General features: G+C 55.8%; 1 protein-coding gene across 1 annotated transcript; it reads right to left on the bottom strand.

Moving 5' to 3' along the window:
• Positions 1–4371: 4371 nt before the first annotated feature.
• On the bottom strand, positions 4372–15583 carry ANKK1 (ankyrin repeat and kinase domain containing 1). The gene is given in 12 exon segments (XM_026505952.2): positions 4372–4829; positions 4832–4920; positions 4922–4964; positions 4967–5578; positions 5581–5673; positions 6573–6609; positions 7217–7335; positions 8035–8190; positions 8510–8559; positions 8791–8942; positions 10086–10380; positions 15402–15583. Coding segments are annotated over 12 exon segments (2286 nt in total).
• Positions 15584–21514: the final 5931 nt, after the last annotated feature.

Raw genomic sequence — 21514 nt, 5'->3', positions numbered from 1 at the left:
GAGGACGGGAGGAAGGGAGGAAAGAAAGGAAGGAAGAAAGGAGGGAGGGGAGGCAGGCCCCGGAGCAGTTTGGGAAGGACGCTGACTTTGGCAAGGGCGCTGAGGGGAGGAGAGGGGAATAGGGCAGGCAGGGGCGGGAGGCGGGGCAGGGGAAAGTTGCCCACAGCTGTCATGAAGCTTCAAGGCTTTCTGCCAGACAGCAGACTGACAGCTAGAGTGGGCAGGGGGAGGGCCGGCTCCACCCTCTCCCCCTTCAACTCTTCAGGGGCAGAGGGATGGGTGTGGGCCCCGGGAACTCTGCGGTGGGAGGGGGCGGCCCAGGCTCTGCTGTCTCCCAGGAGGCCCTGCCAGTGCCTGCTCTGGTTTCGCTCCACTGCCTTCCCTTGCTTCTGCCTCTGCGTGCATCTTTCTCCCAAGAAAGACTTTTAATTGATAAATGATCTGCCTTTAAAGCAGGTGGCGTCTAACAGCCGTTTCCCCACCCCCCCATCCCCAGCACTGGGGCAGGCACAGCTGGGCACTTGGCATATGTCCGCTCAAATGTCCCCATGGGACGCAAATCTTCAAGCTTCAGGCCCTTACTCTTCCCTGAGTGGCTTCTGCAGAGGTCCCAGTGGGCCGCAGCTGGGGAGACGTCCTGGGACCTGGGCAGGCCAGCGGTGCTGGAGACACTGCATTTCACCCCTGCTGGGGCCTCACTGGCTGTTTCTTGAGCAACCATTGTGCTCCAGGCCCTGAGCAAGGTGCTAGGAGTGAAACACGGACAGGGTGGACGTGATCCCTGCATTTGCAGAGTTTGCGGCCCCGTGGGTGACAGGCGCTAATCCAACAGTCGCACCACAGCTGTGCGAGCTGCACATTCCCTGAGGCAGAGCCCTGGCTGGTGCGGGGACACCACTCACGTAGGTGACAACGATGATGAGGCATGCCTTGGCCTGGAATTGGTGAGGGCAGGAGGCTGATGGCGCAGAGGACAGCCTGAAAATGGCGGGGCAGGAGGCCCCAAGAAGAAGCGACTGCCTGTCCTCCTTGCCCGGGGGTCTTAGGACAGGGGTGGTCGGTCATCCTGCTTGCTCGTCCCGGCTGCATGAGAGTGGAGTCCTCCTCCACCAGAGAATCCCTTTGCTCACCCCACACACAGCCGAAGGGGCTTTGGAGCGCAGAGTTCTTTCTGATTTTACCCCCCACCCCGCCCTGCTCAGAAAGTGACAGCAGCTCCCCACTGCCCCTTCCATTGAATCCAAGGTCTGAGCTCTGGAACCAGGGTGGGCATCAGGATCTCCCCACCCCATCTGCTCTCCGGCTGCCTGCACCCCCAGCCTGCTTGCTCATCCACATTCCCCGGCCTCTGGTGCCCCTGGCTCTCTCCACCCAGTCCAGGCTCTGCCCCCTCTTTGCTGTGTTCTTGTCCTCCTTCCACACGCACATGTTCCATAAAGCCCTTCCTGTTAGACCCGCTGTGCCTGGTAACTGACTGGATGAGGGACAGGCAGGGGCTTAGAGACTGTGTGGTCTACCAGGTGCACGTGATTACTTAAGCTTATTGAATTCAAACATTTGGTCCCTCGGCTGTGCTGGCCACATGTCAAGTGTTCAGTAACACGTGGGGCCACTGGCTGTCCTGAAAGCTGCAGGTTTCCACCCTCCCAGGATGCCCTGTTGGACAGCACTAGACCTAGAATGACTCTTGGGTGAGTTCAGACACCTTCAACTAAAATGAGGGAGAGAGGGTGATGAACAGACTCACTGAGGGGGAGGGAATGTTCAGTTTGGGACACTTTGAGTTTAAGGGTTCTGTAGGACCTCCAAATAGAGATGCCCAGTAGGAAATTAGGGAGTTCCTATCCTCAACCACCCCAAACTCCCCTAAACAGGGTTTGAAATTCAGCTGGAGACCCTCTCCTTGGAAATTTCGAGGGCCCCACTGAAATCCAATTCTGAACATCCCTTGGAAATCTCTAGAAGGGAGCTGTGTTGCAATGGGACTCAGAGTAGATGCTGTGTGTCTATCTGGCTCGGTTTGGCTTGAAAAGGAAGAAGGTGCTGGTAGGCAATGCAGGTGCTGTTGGCCAGAGCTGGCCTGAAACCATTACCTCCGTTAACTCTTGGAGGAAGGGGATAGAGAAAGCAGGGTCTGGGAATCTCAGCCTGGACCCTGGGATCATCAGGTTGGTGAGTTGAAATGATTCCCAGGGGCAGTCTCAACCCCATTCCGTGGGATCCTTCCCCATCCAGGACAACAGATGCAAAAGCATCATTCATCTTTTCTAGCTCCTTTCTGCCAGGTCTTTCCTCAAATTCTTTCCAAGAGGAGAGCCCAGACGCTACTGTCCCCCCAAGCCCCACTCCTGGCCGTTCTCGTGGATTGATCTGAGCTCACTCGGCTTGGAGCATGCAGCCCCACACCCCCTGACTCATACGGAAGAATCCTAGACTGGGAGCCAGACACGGACCTCAGTGCGCATGGACTGCAATCGGCATAGAGCCCTCTCCCCTTCCCCCTTCCGGCTCCAGCACGTTCTGGGGAAGACAGACCTCCCAGGGGTATCTTCAATCCCAAGTCTTGCCTGAGGCCCAGTCTCAGGAAGAACCAGGAGAATGCACCGGGCGGCTAGCAGGGAGTAGGAGGACGGAACAGTCTGCTGAGTGTCACCTGACGTGTCCTCAGGAGTCCCCACTCATCCACACAGGAGAGGACAAGCTGGCCGCCCCGGGCGACTGCCATGATGGTGGTGCTAAAGGCGGGCACGGGGAGAAACCACGGGACACCCCCTGCTGGTTGTTCTCAGCCCTGGCTGCTCTCCCGCTCAACCCGGGTGATTCTGGTTTAACTGGTCAAGGGTAGGTCAGTGTTTAAAAAGCCCTTCCCCCCCACCTTACCCAGGACGTCCTAATGGGTGGGCTTCATTTGTAGCCGCTGTGCCGGGGCACAGCCCAGCTCAGTGCTGCCCCAGGCTCTGTGGTGGCCTCAGGCTGCGGTGGGACGGGGAGAAGCGTCCAGGGCCCGGGAGGTGGGTGCCACAGCCCAGAGACCACAGGAAGGGAGACACACCACCGGCACGTACGTGCGTAAGACGTTTCCTCTGCTCTGCCTCTCACCGCAAGCGGACAGGAGGCCCTGACCAGCCCAGCAGCACCTCAAGCAGAGGTGGGCCCGCCAAGGGGCTGGGGGTGGGACCTAGCCAGTAGCTGGGGCAGAAGGTTCCTTTTCTCTGACAATTAGAGTTGGAGGGGCTGCTCCAGCAGTGCGGAGAGGTGGAGAGGAGCGGGATTGGACTTTAGGGCACCCATTCTGCCCCACTTGAACCCCCCGCCCCCCCAACCCGAGGTCGGCCTTTCCCGGCAGAGCCAGGGAGGAAGCAGAAGCTGGTTAGTGTCAGCAGCCCCAGCCCTGCCCCAACCTGCCCCACAACCTGTAGGACAGGCCAGGCCGGCAGAGGGGTGGCCAGGGTGTGGCCCGAGGGGACAGCGCTCTGAGCTGCAGCTGCTGGGAGGGAAGTCCCTGTCCTGCGAGCTCCACACTGAGCCCCGATAAGCCATCCCTCACCGTCACCAGCCCCCCTCCCTCCCCACATCTGTCCCTGCCTCCTCCTGCTACATAAACTTACACACGCACACCACATCCCATGGTAACACTACTGGCCCCACAGGTCAGCCCATCTCCAAAGGGGAGACTCAGTTCCACCCTTTTATTGACTTCAGGGTTTGAAACTTGGCCATATGACTAGACACAGTGAAGGGAGGCAGGGGAGGTCACGGATGGAGTGTCCCACAGAGGCTCACTCATGGGCGGCTTGAGCACACCGCCCCCCCCCCCCCCCGCCCGAGACCTCGTGGGAGACCCAGGCATGGGAACTGGGGCCACCAGGAAGGTGTTCTGTGTGGCAACAGGGGGCTGGCTGGGGCTTTCAACAGTAGGCAGAAATTCCCTCCCAATTTTTAGCTCCCATCCCTTTTGAAAAGCATGTGCCTGGCTGTTCCAGCCTTGCTTGAGACGGGAGCCAAGTCACACAGGGACCAGCTGGGAGGGAGCATCTCCCTCTTCTCTGTGGCTCCCACAGCCTTCAGAGAGAGATGCAAGGGTCCCTGTGAGCTCAGGGGCAAGTGGCAGAAGGTGGCAGGAGTCTTGGGAAGGAAGAATTCACTTTGGGGATTTGAGTCCCAGTGCAGAAGAAGGAAGGGGCAGCCCCCCCCCCCCCCCCACCTACGACATCAGTGCCCCTTCCACCATCCCTCCAGGGGGAGACCGCATTTTGGTTTCCTCACAGGATCCAAGGGACAGGCGGCAAGGACAGGGAAGGGGTCCTGCCAGAAGCCCAGTGTCCCTTCCCCCAGCCCCTCTTCCTCCCAGGTAAGGAGGCCCCGGGTTGTTTACACGTCTGTCTGGGCTCCAGGCTCGGCATCACCCAGAAGAGCCAGCAAGGAGGGCTCCTTGCCCTCCAGGAAGGTGATCATGTTCTGCTTTTGGCTCTGGAGGGCCAGCTGCAGGGGCGTGCAGCCCACCCCAGCCTGGATGTCCAGCTGGGCACCAGCTCGGACCAGCACTCCGAGGATGGCCATGTGGCCCTTGACGGTGGCCAGGTGGGCGGGCGTCCAGCCCACCTTGTTGCGGGCACAGACGTCTGCGTGGTGCTCCAGGAGCTTGCTGACGCTCAGCAAGGTGCCCCTCTGGACGGCCAGGCGGAGGGGTGTCCAGCCGGACTGCTCGGCGGCGTTGGGGTCCGCGCCACACCGCAGCAGCGCCACCACCACCTCCTCCTCCCCGCGGCGGGCGGCTAGGTGCAGGGGCGTCCACTGCATGCCTCCGGGAGCCCCCAGGTCTGCGTGGTCTCAGCCAGCAGGTGCATGACCTCCAAGCGGCCCTCGTAGGCTGCGAGGCGCAGGGGCGTCCAGCCCTGCTGGGTCGGCAGCTGGAGCCGGCCCGTACCTCAGCAGCAACTTGTAGATCAGGTACTTTCCCCGGCGGCCGCCAGGTGCAGCGGGCTGGAGCTGCGCCGGTCAAGCGCATCGGGAGCCGCCCCACTCTTCGGCAGGTGTTGGATGGCCCTCACTTTGCCTCACTCCACCGCCAGGTGCAGAGGTGTCCTCAGGTTTCTCTGCTGAGCATCCAGCTCAGCCCCCTGGCCCGTCAGCAGCTTGACCAGGCTGACGTGGCCAAGGTAGGCGGCCACGTGCAGAGGGGTCTTGCCCTCGGCCTCATGCAGGTTGGGGTCAGCTTGACGGGAGACCAGAAGCCGGGCCACGTTCTCAAAGTTGTTCTGTGCGGCCAGGTGGAGCAGGGTCCACCCCTCGTGCTCCCGGGCGTCCACGTGGGCCCCGTGGTCCAGGAGCAGGCGCGCGGTGCGGTCATCTCCGTTCTGGGCTGCGAAGTGCAGCGGGGCCCAGCCGTCCTCATCTGCCAGGTTGGCGTCCGCCCCGTGCTCCAGGAGCAGGGCGTGGAGGTCGGGCTGCTGGTCCTGGGTGGCGAGGAGGAGGGGCGTGGAGCCGCAGGCTGTCTGGCAGTCCAGGCCGGCCTCGTGGGCCAGCAGCAGCCTCACCCGCTCCACGCCGCCCTGCACCACCTGGAAGTGGGGCGGGTGACTTTGTTCTCATAGACGCGCAGCTCCTCGTCGCTCGGGACTGGGTTCTCACGGTCCAAGAGCTGCAGGACCCGCTTCGAGTAGTCTTCCAAGTCTGCTGGGAGGAAGATGGGGTTGAAAAAAGGACCACTGACCTGTCCACAGGTCCTCTCGTCCAGTCCCCTGCCTCCTGGAAGTGCCGTCCGGGAACAGAGACTCTGGGAGGGAGGACAGTCTTTCCTGCTCTCACAGATCTCTGCACAGCGTCCCTTGTTCTGGAGGAAGGACTCTGGCAGCCCTTCCCATGAGGATGGGGCAGAAAGAGGCCTGGGAGCAAACCCTGACCTCCGCACCATCGGACTTTCGCCAATTCCCTGCCTCCTCGAGCCTCCACATCCTGCTCCATAAACGGGCCACAAACCGCGCCCACGACCTGCTGCCGTTGAGGACAACTTAGGTAGGCAAGAGCTTTCAGAGGAGTGCTTGGCACAAAGTAAGTCAATGCCAGCTGAAAATAGGCTCTATGATCTGAACTTCAGCACTAAGCCTTCCTCCTGCTCTACCCAGAGTGTATCCGGGTTAATAGCAACAGTTTCCAAAACAAAGAACAACGACGAAAATCCCTGCCTGGGTCACCCCTGCCTCATTCGGATTTCACCAGTCTAGGGGCCCCAGGCATCAGGGCAGCCTTCACCCCCCAGGTCATTCTAAGATGCAGCCAGGCTCCACACATCCCCCCACCGTCACCCTCACCCACCTCCACGCCCAAGCCAGGAAAGGAGGAGTCTGGCCTCCCAGGAACACAAGCCTGGAGGGGAAGCAGAGCCTGCGTCCTGAGGGCATGTGCATTTCTGAAACCTGGAAATGGGCACACCGACTCCTGATTTGGGACAAGCTGGGCAGAGGGTCGGGGTGGGGGTGGGGAGGCAGGGGAAAGGGGGAAAGGGTGTGGTTTGATTCCACTTTCTTCTCCCTGTGAATTCTCTGGTTCCAGCTACAGCACTGTGGACTCACCATTGTCAGTTAGCTCTTGGCTGACCTCGTCACTGACCTAGGCAGAGGGATCAGAAGAGAAGGGGGCAGATTAGACCAGTGGGGCAGTTCTGGTTGGTACCGTCCTCCACTCTCCCCTCTCTCCAGCACCTGTCCTAGGAAGCCCCTCCTGTGCCATTCCAACCAACAGTCGTGTCTGCAGGAAAGTCCTGAGCAGGGGAGACCCTGCCAGAAAGAGGTGGTCTAGGGCCTTGACTGCCACTTGGACCACGTGGAGTGCAGGGTGGTTGGCCCCGTGGTTCGGGCAAGAGCCCCATGCCAGCCCATGGCTGGTCCCCGTGTTAGGGAGTGAGGACACTGATGCCTGGCGTGTGAAAGCCCACAGGCAGGACTCGGATTAATCCCACAAATGCGAGAGACGGCGTGTCCTTCTCAGGGGCTCCGAGCCACAGCTGCCACTGTGCAAATTAGGAACGGCTGTCCCCAAGTGGGCTGCCTGGTGTGGCCAGCAGTATGGGCTGGGCTGGGTCTCAGTCCCCATCTGCTCCCTCAGCCAGGGAGGCCTTGTGAAGGACATGCCCATGCATGCATTCCCCCGGGGGGTTCTGGAGACACGCCCAGCACCACCCCCCCCCCACCCGCCGCCTCGCCCTGCCCCAACTCACCTCCCCAGGCCGGTGCAGAGACAACTTGCAGGACACCTTCCTGGCCAGAGCCTCACTCTCTGGGTCTGCCACAGGACTTTGCAGCAGGGACAGCAGCATGTCTGTCTCGACTGTGATGTCTGCTCCACGAAGGAGAGAGACAGAAAAAGAAGCAACAGGCTGGCCACCAGTCCCTTCTCCATTTTAGATACCCTAACATTCCCCATGCCCCCCACCCCAAATCCATTCCTGGACTCACATACAGCCATACATATGCTCCGGCCCGGCTCATGGGCCCACATGTAGCAGGTCCCTAGCCCTCTGAGGGTCAGTCCTTTTCCATAAATGAAGGGGCAGGACTAGGTGGGTGATCTCTGAGTGCTCACAGTTACAGATGTGCGCTTCCACAGTCGCTAAAGGGGTGGGTGCCCTCAAGGTCCATCCATGCCCGTGATCTCACCGTCTGGGAACATTTTACAAATGAGGATGCTGTGGCCCTGGATGGACCAGCCTAAGCAGAGAACTCAGAAGCAGGAGAGCGAGGCCCAGACCCTTCTGGTGTGGGTTTTCTACCTGACCTCCCACAGGGGAGCAGAGAGCAGCCGCAGCCCTCAGCTGCCCTCTGCTGCCCGCTCCCCCACTGCCCTCCTCCAGCACTATGATGCAAACCGTGCCCCAGCGCCTCGCAGAGCCCTCAGGAGTGGCCTGGGCTGCAGCCACCTCCTCTCCTGCGCTCTCGAACCTCTGCCCTGCCCCCCATGCACTCCAGCCCTGCCCCCCATGAGCTCCAGCCCCGCCCAGCTCCCCAGTCCCTTGGGCAGGTCGGGCCAGACAAGAACCTGAAAAGCAGGGCCTCTTCTTAGGGTCCTGATCCCAACAGCGTCTCATCAGGTTCACCATCTGCTGGGCCTCGCCTGGCCACTCGTCCGACACAGGCTGCAGGGAGGGCCGCATGCCTGCCACCACTCGGACCACAACAGTCACCATGTTGAAGCCTGTGAGGGGAGGTCCAGGCTGTGTGCAGGCAGGGAGGCAGGGCCAGAGCGGGCTGGGCAGGGTGGTGGGGGGCTCTGAGAAGCCCCACAGGGGCGCACACAGCAGCGGCAACATAAATGCATGGTGAAAAAACAGCTAGGGTACAGGCTGAGATTCCAGCAGGGGAGGGAGGAAGGAGGGTGGGGACAGGAATCCTTTCAGCATATGCCACTCCCCAACCCAAAGCTGTCATCTATCCTGCCCCTGCAAGCCCTCGGCCTCTCAGTGCTTTCCAGGACCCCCCTCCCCCCCCCCCCAGGCTGCCACACCATCTGTTACCTGCATACGGTTTCTTCTGAGTGAGGAGCTCCCAGACGACAATCCCGGAGCTGCAGACAAGACAGAAGGCTCCTGAGTCGCTTTCTCAGATACCCATGGTCACCCCACCCGGGAAGCCCCGTGGACCACACCCCCTGGGCAAAGCCTCTCCAGCCAGAGTGCCCCTCCATCCTTCCTCCTCCCTGTCCCGTCATGCCCTTGGGTGTGGGGGGGTCAGGCAAGGTGGCGGTAACCGGCTCCCTGCCCCTGGGAATGTGGCATGGAGCCCAGCCGCCTCTCACCTGTACATATCGTACTTGGGCCCTGGGGGCTTGTTACTTTCCAAGAACATCTCAGGGGGGATGTAGCCGAGGGTGCCCCGCAGAGCTGACCTCTCCATGTACTGCATCCGGGTCGACTGTTCCATCCACGTGGACAGGCCGAAGTCCGAAATCTGGGAGGAAGCCCCAGGCCGGGATAAGGGAGGAACAGTCTTGCCTCCAGAAAACTGTCTTGATCCCTCAGTGTCCTGCAGCCTACCCTTTCCAGGACATTGTAATGGTTAAGAGCCCGGGCCTCTCCCACCTCTGCCACATGCGACCTGCACGATCTAGACACGTTACTGATCTCCTCAGACCCTCAACTTCCTCATCTATAAACGGGAAATAACACGAACACTTAACTCCTAGTGCTATTATGAGCATTAAATGGGCCAACATGCAAAAGCGCCTAGAACAGTGTCTGGCACATAGTGAGTGCTTCGGAGGTGTTGCCACTGTCCAGAGGGCCCGTGGGTAAAGTTGCCGTCTTTGACGAGCTTCTGGTCGTCCACTTCCAAGGGCCCTGAAGCATATACACCACGTGTATTTATCCCCCACTGTGCTTCTATCCACGGATTCCTTCTTACGCCAACTAGGCTGGGTGCTGAGGATCAGGCAGCAGACAAGAAAGATGAGACCCCCCCCACCCATTACCCTCCCAAACGCTTACTCAAATGGGCGTATAGTCACTAAGGAAATAGTTTCACAAGTTAATGTCGACTTACGATTGGGCTTAGCAATATGAAGAGACAGGGGTACCATGAGGGTGTACAACAGGGGCCCGTTGGGGGAGACCAGGGGAAACCCTCCTGAGAAGGTAATGTTTAAGCACAGAGCTGAAACACGAGCATGACTTGCTAGATAAAGAAGCAAGTAGGGGAACACTGTTCCTGGCATCAGGGCCAGAATGTGCAAAGGTCCTGGGGCAAAAGAGGGTGGCACATTCTAGGAACTGAAGGCCATCATAACCTTTCTTAGAAATCATCTCATTTACACACATCCCCACCCAAAGCAAACAAGGGGAGGGATAGGGAATATTCTACCCACAGTAGAAACAGAAGACTGAGACCCAAAGAGCGTTATGGCAGGCATCCTGATAGCCAGATTCATGCAGCGAACTGCACTGCTCATCCTTCTTTGTGTTAGGTGGGATCCCTGCCTTCAGTGTTTGTCCATGAAGGGAGCTACTTAAAACTCTGGGCAGGCCAGGCAGGCAGGCTCACCCTCAGGAGAGTCTGCAGTGGAAAGGGGGCAGAGAGGTCAACCACGGCTTTTACCTTGACATGCATGTTGCTATCGAGGAGGATGTTGCCTGGCTTGAGGTCCAGGTGGAGCAGGGGTGGCTTAATGCTGTGGAGAAAGTTCATGGCCAGGCTGGTCTCATGGATGATGCGGAACTTGAGCTGCTAGGAGAGGCTGTGTGTGGGCAGCGTCTTCTCCAGGGAGCCGCTGGCCATGAACTCCATCACAATGCCCAGGGGCTGCCTCCACAGCCCTTAGATGGACACGATGTGCTGAAATTTGATCTTCTCCATTTTGGCTGCTTCTTCAATGAGGCAATCCACATCGTAGCTGCGGAGATGTGGGGCACGGAGGGGCGGAAGGAGATGACCCGTTAATTCCAAGAGCAACCAGCAGAGTGACAACCCAGGCTTAGTGCCAGGCTCCGGAGACCCAGAGAAGCCCCGGGGGCTTGCAAGATAGTGCAGGAGAGAGAGTTCTAGAAGGAGGCCCGGCAGGATGCACAGGGTGCGGTCCGGATGGCCGGCAGTGACGGGACAGGAAGGGAAGGAGTTTGCAAGCTCAGGAGCAAGTCCATTCTACAGAGGTGGTCACGAAGAGCCTAGGGTGTATTCTGCCACGTGTCCGTATGTTTGTCTCCCCCAGTAGATCACTAACCCCTGGACGACCAACATCACGCCTTGTGCTCTGTTTTAAAGTCTCATCTATTGCCATTTGGATTATGAAAGTAATATATATCCTTGTAGAAAATCAAGGGAATACGGGGAGTGATAAAGAAGAAAATTAAATCAACAACAATCCAACCTTCCAGAGTTGGCCTCTGTTCATTCTTTTATGTATACATGTGCAAGGGATCTCTCTCCTTTGCTCTGTCCGTTTCACTCCTTTCTCCCCCCTCCCCACCAGCCTTTCCATCACATGGCGTGGCCTGCTTTGCGATCTGTTTTCCAGTTAGCGGGGCACGGGCTTCCTCACATGGCTATTCTCCTGACGCGAGGCCTGCAATGGCTGCACGCTCCTCCGCTTTACGGATGAGCTGCAATTATTCCTCTTGCCCCCCTCCCCCTCCCCAGTGCATTGCCACACAGCACAATACGTCTTTGTTGAACAGAACAGAAGTCAAGGCTTAAGGGAAGGTCTTACAAAATAAGCATTTGTCGACTCTCTCGCTCGTTTCACTATTTGTGCCCACAGAACAGTAGATATGCAAATTGTTGAGATTGTTTGGGGATTGCGGGGATGAGGATTAAGGAGAAATGACATTTTTAAAAGCACAGCATTTGCAAAGCTGCGTGGGCACCGTGGGCACCGCAGTCGGAGGCTGCCGGGAATGCATGCGTGCAGGGCGGCCCTGGGAAGCTGGCCCCGGGAAGCCAGCCAGACACTGCTGACCTCCAGAAAAAACCACCTGCTCTCCCTCGCATCTGGACAGGGTGGCTCACAGGTGCCCCCTGCTCTCGCCTCTACCTCTGCTCTGCTCCAGAGACCTCCCCTCCGCCTCTGCGGTGCTTCCCATCGGTCTTGCCCTTTTGAGTTCCCAGGAACTGAGATACCTGTCCTGGAGGGAAAGAGCCATGGATCTGCCCTGACTTCAAACGGGTTTCTCCACATATGCTCTGCATGACCCTGGGCAGGTAAACTCTCTGGGCCTCAGTTTCTTCGCTGTAAAATGGGAACGACAGTCGCTCGCACCGGTTGCCCCAGACACCCAGAACTCTTGTCCGCATGTGCTGTGCCTGCCGCTCATCCCCTCCAGCCCCGTCATCGGGCGTCTGGTCTCGATGCTTCTCTGAGCAGCTGTGGCTAAGGTGTGCAAAGACCCCCACGTGCTACAGGCTATGCAAAGTTTTCAGGTCTCAGTTTACCAGCCAGGCCCGGGCGTCCCTTGCCTTCTCGCGTGGCACTGTCTCTTCCAACGTCGGTATCTGTCGTGATCCTGGACACGGCGTGTCTGAAGTAGAACTCTGGGTTCTCCCTACCATCCGCTCCTCCCTCTGCCTTCCTCTCAGTGAATGGGGTCTCTATCCTCCCAGTGCTCAAAGATCAATGTCCTCCTTTGCTCCTCTTCCTCGCCTTCCCACGACCGGTCCCTCAGCACATCCTGTGAGCTCTACCCTCAAAATGGAGCAACAATCTGACCACTTCTCACCACCTCAACCCAGTGCCATCTTGACCCAAGCCTCCTAACTGGACTCCCTGCTGCTCTTCCCCTCTGCCATCCATTCTCAACCCAGCAGCCAGAGTGATCCTTGTAAAATGTCAGTCAGAGTATGTCACCACTCTGCTCAGGACCCTCCACTGGCTTTCTTCTCATTCACAGTAAAAGCCAAAGTTCTCACAGCGGTCTACAAAGCTCTCTGTCATCTGTCCCTGGGCATAGCTTGTGACCTCCCCAACTCTGTTCCTGTCATAAGGGCCTCTTGCTGGTCCTCCACCGTGTCAAGCACATTCCCACCTCAGGACCTTTGCACTTGCTGTTCTCTCTGCTCTAAGAAAGCCACAGGGCTTGCTACCGTTTGCTTCAAATCTCTACTCAAATGGTACCTAATGAGTAATGATTTCAAGTCTTTATTAAACAGCCACCCTACCCCAACTCTGGCAATCCTTGTCTCTCTACCCCCATACACAGACAGCCGACAAGTTAATATTTCTAGATCAACTGTTTTCTTGGAAGATCAGATTATTCAACTCTCTTTAGATGTCTTAATCAATGTCAGGTGGTTATGAGTGCTATAGATAAAAATGATTTACTTATGTATCATTTACTCACTTATTCTCTTTCTCTAGATTCCTTCCTTCCTCAGACTATAAAGTCTGTGAGGTCTGGACTTTGTTTTGCTTACTTAGTGCTTACGGTGAGCGAATGTCATCCGTGCCCGAGCTGCAGTTACGACCTATAATACATGACTCACACATTTCATATCATCAGCTCAGACCTTCACCTGAAATCCATGTGGCAATTCTTTTTGGCTGTCTAAAAGCCTTAAGCTCAACCTGTACAAAACTGAGCTCATGGATTTCTTCCCCAAACCTGTGCCTCCTTTCACGTTCCCTTTATTGTCAACAACAACATTCAACAAACATCAACGACGTGCTGGGCTCTGAGGACAGAGCAGTGAAAGGACACAGACTCAGCTCCCATGGAGTAGACATTCTAGTGGAGCCTTTGTTCCTCTGGGCAAGGCAGACATCAAGTTAACCTTGACACTCCTCTTCCTCATTGTACCCTCCACAGACACCCCAGCACCAAGTCAAGAGGATGCTGACCTCCTAACTACTGCATAATCCGTTCCTTTCCCTCTGTCACTACACGCCAGGCTGGACTGCAATCATCTCTTGCCTGAATAACGACACCCCCTAACTGGACCAGCAGCCACTCTACCCTTCCAATCCATCTTCCATCCTGCAAATCCGATCAACGCCTTTTTGTCACACACACCCCCAACCTGGTAGCAAACTCTTCAGTGGCTTTCCACTGCTCCCTCTCTCTCAACTCCAGCTCCAACAGCCTTTCCCCACCCCTTCACTTACTATGCCCCTCCTGCCACAGGCCCTTTGCACTTTCTGCTGGAAAGCTTTCTCCCCTTCAAAGACTTAACTCACACTCCTCCTTCACTCTCCCGCTCAACTGTAATCTCCCTGAGGAAGCCTTTTTTGATCCCAGTCGAACTCTACTAATACGCTCTCGCAGAACCATAAATCTCCTTTGTTGCTCTTCTCACAGCATCGCGTTTGCATCTACATATGAAGTCATCTGTCGAGTGTCTCTGCCCCCCAGCCTGTAAGTTCCAGGAGAACAGGGCTATATCTGTTGCATTCATCATTATATCTCATGGTCCAGCACAGTGTTCGACACATGGCATTCGTCAAGCGAAGGAATGAATGAAGAGGTGTAAAGAGTATCCAGTGAACAGGGGCGCCTGGGTAGCACAGTGGTTAAGCATCTGCCTTCAGCTCAGAGTGTGATCCCAGCGTTCTGGGATCAAGCCCCACATCAGGCTCCTCCACTAAGAGCCTGCTTCTTCCTCTCCCACTCCCCCTGCTTGTGTTCCCTCTCTCGCTGGCTGTCTCTCTCTGTCAAATAAATAAATAAAATCTTAAAAAAAAAAAAAAAGAGTATCCAGTGAATACACATAAAGCTCCCAGTGTCGTTACTCCATGCTCAGCAGGCATTAATCATCATTAAATCCCTTGGCCCTTTTCCCCCAGAGAGTTCCCAGAACTTGGGAAGGGAAAGTCATTGTCAATGCTTAACAACGCAGTCTTGTCAATGCCATCTGTTTCCTTTTGTCCTTCACTTCGAAGTCTAAATGATGTGGACAAACCCTAGAAAAACCTGAATATACTTCAAAGCAAGCATGAGCGTGTCGAAGGAGGACGAGGGTCAAGTCATGTGCTATCTTGCTTTGCCGCATTCATGAAGCAGGAGGAGGGCCCAGGAATTAGAGAAGGGGCTGTCTCAAGTGTGTGGGACCTGAGGCTGTGTCTTGGGGGCTTGCATGGTGACCAAAGAGAACACGACATCCACACAAGATACCAACAGGAGATGCCCTCGCCGGGAGCCTTGAGAAGACGACACAATTCCCACACTCAGACTTCACATCCTAAGTGTCTCCTTCACAGCTGCACAGGGGGTAAGCACACAGCCACTCCAAACAAATCCGACGGGAAGGAGACTGGAGCCCACCTCAGTGGGAAAGCAGAGATGGGTGCACGCGGTGAGACAGAGGAGGCGTGCCCAGGAGTGGCCGCACTGCCCCGATGGGTGCGGGAGGAGGCAGGAAAAAAAGCAAGGACACGGCCTTGCACCCCCAGCTTGACCTGCCAGCAGGGCCTACACAAGAGCCGGCAAGTGGCCTGGACAGGCTCTCAGGCCAGCAGTCTGGGCCGTCTGCAGCCCCCACGCCTCCCCCCGCCTGCACTGGCTCGGCAGGGGTCACGCTGACGGCCACGGGAGGGAGAGCCAGTGTGCACTTCTCCACAGGTCACCGAGCATCGCTGGGCCAAGTGCCACGGACTCTCAGCAAGCCCAGTCCTGCCTGCCCTGAGAACTTGGGGCGAATCGGGCGTGGCAGAGGGCCATCAAGAGCAGTCGTCACCACCCTGACACCCAGGAGAAGGAGGCCGACCAGTTTGGGAGGTCAGATGGGACAAAGGTGTCTTTGGAGGGTAGTTCTCGCTCCCCTTTGCCCTCCGTGGGTTCCACACACGGGTATGGCCAGACAACCGCGTTTCAGGTAGGGCGACAAACTGACCTGGCTGTGCCTGGGTCAAGCCCCCACCCCTCCCTGGGGCGCTCCCCGGGCCTCAGGCCTCCCCTCTGAACGGAGCGGGGCAGCGCGAGCAGGTACCTGGCGGCCTCCGGCTGGAGGCAGCGGGCACACTTGACGGCGTACTTGGTCCTCCAGCGCCTATGCCGCACCTGGAACACCTGGCCGAAGCCGCCGCTGGCCACCCGGCGCCAGTCGCCCTCGAAGTCCTCGCGGGTGAAGACGGCCAGGCCGCCCAGAAGCTGCACCAGGCCCACGGCCATGGGGTGGGCGGCCGCCCGGCCCCTCTGGCCTCGCGCACTCCGTCCGCACGGGGAACCGGGCAGCGGGCAGCGGGCTGAAGCTGGGGCTCAAGGCTGGCGGGGCGGCTTCCTGCCTTCCTGCCGCTCCTGCCCGGAGGTGGGGATGGGGAGGCGCCTGCCCTCCCACCTTCCACGCAAGGAGGGGCCGAGACTGCCCTGCGGGGGCGGGGACACCCAAGCCTGAGCCCCAGGGCCCCAGGCGGCAATGGGGCCCGGGCCTGGGAAGAGGGTTCTGTTTCCCCCTCGAAGCAGGCCCCCCAGAGCCTCTACCCGCCCCAGCACCCTTCCTCAGTCCCAGTCTTCCGTTTGTACCCCAGCTGTCCCCCTAGGGCTACGGGAGGTGCCTGGAGACGAAGGTGTCCTGAACGGGGAGCTGGAGAAGGCCCCCCCCCCTTGATTTCCACCCAGCTTAAGTGGAAGTTGATTTATTTATTCTTGCTCACATGTACCAAGGGTTTCTGAAGGGCTGAGAACTGTGCTAGGCGTCTCTGCCAATGGGTGTGGGGACCTGGCACCCTCCCCTCCACCTCCACAGCAAGAATGGAGTCAAAAAGTTGCAGCGGGGATTTTCTGGTCTGAATCTTTTGGCCTGACTGGCTTAATGTTGCCTTTATTGTTGGGGTTTTTGTTTTGTCTCTTTGTCAACCAGTCTTGGTGTGCTGAAGGTCACCAAGAAGGGGTCAGCAGGAACAGTGGGTGAGAGGTTGAGTGCCTGTCTGTGGGGAGCTCCCCTTCCTGGCATTGCTCTCTGTCCCACCCTCAGAGGGACTGGCACCTGATTTGGGGTTGGTCATGGGGGAGGTGGACTCCTTGGCCCAGTTACTGGGGGTGGCTTGTTGCCAGGGACCAGGGATGAGGCTCAGGGAATGCAGAGTGTGACCATGGCCCCATCCCTGAGATGGGATCAGTGCAGAGCAGTGTCCGGGCCATGGAGGACTCTGGCCCAAGGGCTCAGTGCAGAGACTTGGGGCAGGAGGGGAGAAGATACACCTGCAGAGGCAGGAACAGATGGGAAGCCTTCCCTGTAGGCAAAATCGCCTCGGTCCGTGTCTAGGGATACAGTGAAGAGGAGGAAAGCTTTCCAAAGCTTTTGCCCCTGGTGCTTCCGCTGGGTCCTCTGTCCGTGGAGTTGCCCTCTCACTGGAGAGACCCACAGAGCAGGGAAAATGACAAGTGCTTGAACAGGTCTCCCCGGAGGCGTTCCAGGGCAGGTGCTGCGGGAGGAACTGTCACGGGCCGGGCCGGGAAGGTCACTTCTTACCTGCAGCTGGGCAGGTGGGCTGCAGTCCACAGGGAGCCCTCAGAGTGACCAGCCTCAAGTTCAAGGAGCCCACCTAGCACAGGAGGAAATGCCTTACCTCTGGCCCAAACCTGCAGAGCCTCTCACCATGAGCTCTCTGAGGCTCCTAGGGAATCGTGGGGGTGTGATGGGGGAATAGAGACCCCAGGTAGAAGCTGGAGAACTCATTCTTTCCATAACCGTTTCCGTGCACCCCAGGAGGTGTTCTGGCAAGCCGGGTAGGGACTGAAGGTGGGCCCAGGGACGGCTGCCAAAGGGACCCATGACAGCCAGTACTGAGCACTGACTTTGTTCCAGCGTCACTATCGACTCTGCCTGCTGTCTGTACGTAATAGATACGATCTTGCTTAAACCCACGATAACGTTGTGAGAGGGACATCTTCCTGCTTACAGATGAGGGGACTACACTTGAGGCCAGTAAGTAGTCAACAGCCACATAGCTAGTAAGTGGCAGAGATGCAGAGCCAAGTGTGTTAGGTTCCTACGGAAAAGTGTTGGGCACAGGAGTAGGGGGTGGCCCTTTAAGACTGTAGGGGGAAATAGGGGAATAGAATCGCACTTCCTGGAAGAGTGTAGATGGGATGGAAGCTGCATCCTGAGTAGGACGCGGACCCCAAAGACGTTGTCACAGGGAGGCCCATGGCTTGCTTTGGCTGGAGCAGAGTGGGGCACAACAGAACTGATGGTCTCTTGGGCAGCTCTGCTTGTCCCAGACAAGTCTCAGGCTGTCCCACAGGGAAGCTTGGAGGATGATGGAGGACATCATTGCCAGGGAGGTCGGGAGCTTCTCTGGGTGGGTGAGAATGGAGATTGGGAAGGTGAACAGCCCCCTGGCCTTGAGAAAGTTTGCCTCAGGCCCAGATTTCTGTCCTTCAGCACCATCTGCTGAGGCCAGTGGAGGAAGTACCAGCGTCAAATGGCCTGAATCCGTTGAGGAAATTCCCCTTGGCCCGGTGAGAGCAAGAAACCAGAAGCCACCAGTGGCCATCTGCAGAGACCATCACAGGAATGCTGAAACATTGTCCCCTATAGGAGGAGACACGCAGGGCTCAAAGCAGGCTGCCAGGATCCCAAATCGAACTCCTCTGTGAACTTCTTTCCAGGGTGGAAGCTGAGGAACATGCAGGGGCAGGTGTGTTTCTGCTGACCAGCTGTGGAAACATCCAAGCAGTGGGTCCGAGCACTCCTGAGACTTCCGAAGAATCTGGCAAAATATATGCACATACTCACGGCAACTGGAGTCATTAGACTGGCTTGGGCTGCTCCCTTGGTCTCACTCCTGGGGGCTGGGACGAAAGCCTCGCCGTCATTGGGTAAGCTCTGCGAGTAAGGTCAGAGAAGCAAAGAACTCCTAGGTCCCTTATCAGGTGGGTTGATGCTTAGGGATTTGGGAAGGAGCAAAGCAGACCTGCGAGCTGCTGATTTCTTTCTGGGAGTCCAAGTGCAGAAGTTCCTGGGGCCGGCCTGGCTGGGGAGTCTGCAGCCAGGGGGTACAGATGAGAGAGCTGGAGAGGAAAGCTCCACCTTCAGCTGCCTGCTCCTGCCCGAGAAGGGGAACGAATGAGGTGGTACAGTCTGACGACGACACAAACCTACCAGAAGGGGCAAGAAGTATGTTCTAGACACGGCAATTTTGTCTCCAGATGCTGAGCCCTTCCTGCTGACTTCTACCACTGTATTTTATTTTGGCAGATGGGGGATGGAAATTTTCTGGACTTGGATTTCTGCACCTTGATTTTATATTTTGGCCTTGGAATTATTTTATGAAGCATGTGTGTGTGTGTTTGGGGAGACTAAAATTTTCAGCCTGCCACCCCCAGACCAGGGAGCAGATAGAGCAGTTCTGCAACGCTCCGGACAATGCTGAAATCCAGCACGAGCCTGTCCCCAAACTGGAATGGCAAGCTGTCTGCATACAGGGAAGTTCCCCAGTCTGTCCCCATTCTCCACCCTGCAAACACATCACAGGACACCTAGCCAAGCTCCGGCAGGCTCCACACTCTACGAACTACCCTGTGTCCCAAGGTGAGGGCCAGGTCGATCAAGATGAAGGACTGCGTGCAGGGCACTGGAACATCTGCCCGGGAGGCAAGGCTGTCCCAGAGAGGAAGGGGTGGAATGCAGCAGGGGAAGCAGGGCTTAAATGCAAGAGCCTATGAGACAGTGTGACCTGCCTTTGAACCCTGGCTCTTCCCCCCACTTACCAGCCAGGGGGCCTCAGTCAACATTACCAAATCTCTGCGTGTTTCTCCATCTGTAAAAATGGGATGATAATATAATACCCACTTCAAAAGGTTGCTGTAAGGATTAACATTTAAAAATACACCTAAATGAATACTTGTAGGCAAAAGCAAACAAACAAACAAAAAAAACTTAAAGAACCAACCCAAATCTCACACATTATCCAAAAATTACCACAAAATGAATCATGGACTTATTTACATATAAAATGTAACACATAACACCTTCAGAAAAAAAAAATAGATGAAAATCTACTGGACCTAGGGCTAGGCAGAAAGTTCTTAGGCTGAACACCAAAAGCGTAATCCATGAAGGAAATGTGGATAAATTGGAGTTTTTTCAAAATTAAAAACTTTCACTGTATGAAAGATGCCAGAAAGAGGATGAAAAGTCAGGGTATGAATGAGAGAATATTTACAAACCAGACATTTGACAAAATAGTTTTCTAGAATACATAAAGAACCTCCAAACTGAACAGTAATAAAGTAACAAGATAAGAATTAAAAATGGAGGGAAAACATGAACAGATATTTCACTGAAGAGGACACACAGGTGGCAAATAAGTACATGAAAATATGTTAGCATAAAGGGAATGCCAATTGAAACCACAGTGAGCTATCACTGCACACCTACGAGATTGGCTAAAAAAACAAATTTTTTGGCTAAAAAACAAAAAGAGAAAGAGAGAGAGAGAGAGAAATGATGCCACCAAATGCTGGTGAGGACACCAGATCAGAGACTGGGTCATTCATACTCTGGAGGTGGGACTGTAAAATGGTATAACCACTCTAGAAAACAGTTTGGCATTTCCTAATAAGTCTAATTTAGTCTAATAAGACTAAACGTACAATTAGCCTACAACCTAGCAACTGCACCCTTGGGCATCAACCCTAGAGAAATGAAAATGTGTTCATACAAAAACCTTAAAGTGGTGTTCACAGCAGCTTCATTGGTCACAGCTAGAACCTGAAAACAGCCGGGATGTCCTTCCGCAGGTGAATGGTAAGCTGCGGTATATGGATTGCTCAGGTGGAGGGGGGGAGGCTAGAAGGGGAGCCAGACCACTCAATGTCAATTATAGGAAGAATCAGCAACTACAGACCCCAACAGAAAGAGCATCAACAGGAAAGAATCAACCATTACAGGCCCCTCCAGGAAAAAGATGGACACTGCATCTCCTAAAAGAAATCAACATCCCCGCTACTCAGCCGATGGGAGACTGTCATCACCCTGTCTTGCTTTTCCCCAGTGGATTTTCATTAAAAACAACCCCTCCCAACTTCTTCCTTCCTCTCCATAAAATAATGTTTCTCCCTTTGTTGGACTTGCCTGTACTTTGGCCATAGTTTGCATGTCTTGAGTTGTAATTCTCTGCTATTCTCAAATAAACCCATTTTTTGTTGTTTGTAAAATAACTGACTTTTATGTGTAAGGCGAACGGTAAAAACCATGGACCACTACTCAGCAACCAACACACGCAATTATCAGTGCACATGACAACTTGGAGGAGGCTCCCAGAAATTCTATGGAGCGAACAAAGCGAATCGCCAAAGGTTACATATTGTACGAGTCCACTTACCTTCTTAGCAGGGTAAGTTTATAGACTCAAGAATGAATTAGCTGTTGTCGGGGGTGGAGGGGGGTTGGTTATGGCTGTGCCCGGCAGCACATAGGAGTCCGGTGATGAGCCTGTACCAGAGCTTGCCAGTGATGGTGGCCACATGAATTTACACCTGTGAAGCAGCTGCGGGGAACGAAACACACACACACAGCACTGTGAGCAGGTAAACCTGAAGTTTGCAGATGGAATCACTGCCCATTTCCCAGCTGAGATTTATGCTGTAGTTACATAAAATGTTACCACTGCCGGAACTGGGCAAAGGGTATGGGGGCTCGCCACATCATGCGTTACAATTGCCTGCTTCCAGAATTGTTTCCAAACAAAAAGATTTTTTTAAATACATGCAAAGCTCTTTTCCTCCTCCTCCTCTAATTTCCTTCTCTTCTTCCTTCTCCTATTGCTCCTGCTCCTTCTTTTTCTCTTCCTTCTTTCCCAACCCCCTCCTCCTCCTTCCTCTCTCCTTCTCCTCCTCCTTCCCTCTATCTCCTTCCCCTCTCCTTCTCCTCCTCCTCCCCTCTCCCTCCTTCCCCTTTCTCCTCCTCCCTCCCCCTCCTTCTCCTTGCTCTTAGTTCCAGGCAATGTTACATTCTCAGAGGCAAAATCTTTCCATAACAGGAGAAAGAGAGTAAACCAACATTTACCACTGAAAGCTTGGAGAATACCTGACCCCCTTCAACAAGTGGACGTGTAGAAACCGTAAGGAAGGAGAGAAAAGGCCCTTTAAAAGTCT

The sequence above is a fragment of the Ursus arctos genome, unplaced genomic scaffold, assembly GCF_023065955.2.
Source record: "Ursus arctos isolate Adak ecotype North America unplaced genomic scaffold, UrsArc2.0 scaffold_22, whole genome shotgun sequence".
NCBI lineage: Eukaryota > Metazoa > Chordata > Mammalia > Carnivora > Ursidae > Ursus > Ursus arctos.
This window is presented reverse-complemented; position numbering and strand designations above follow the sequence as displayed.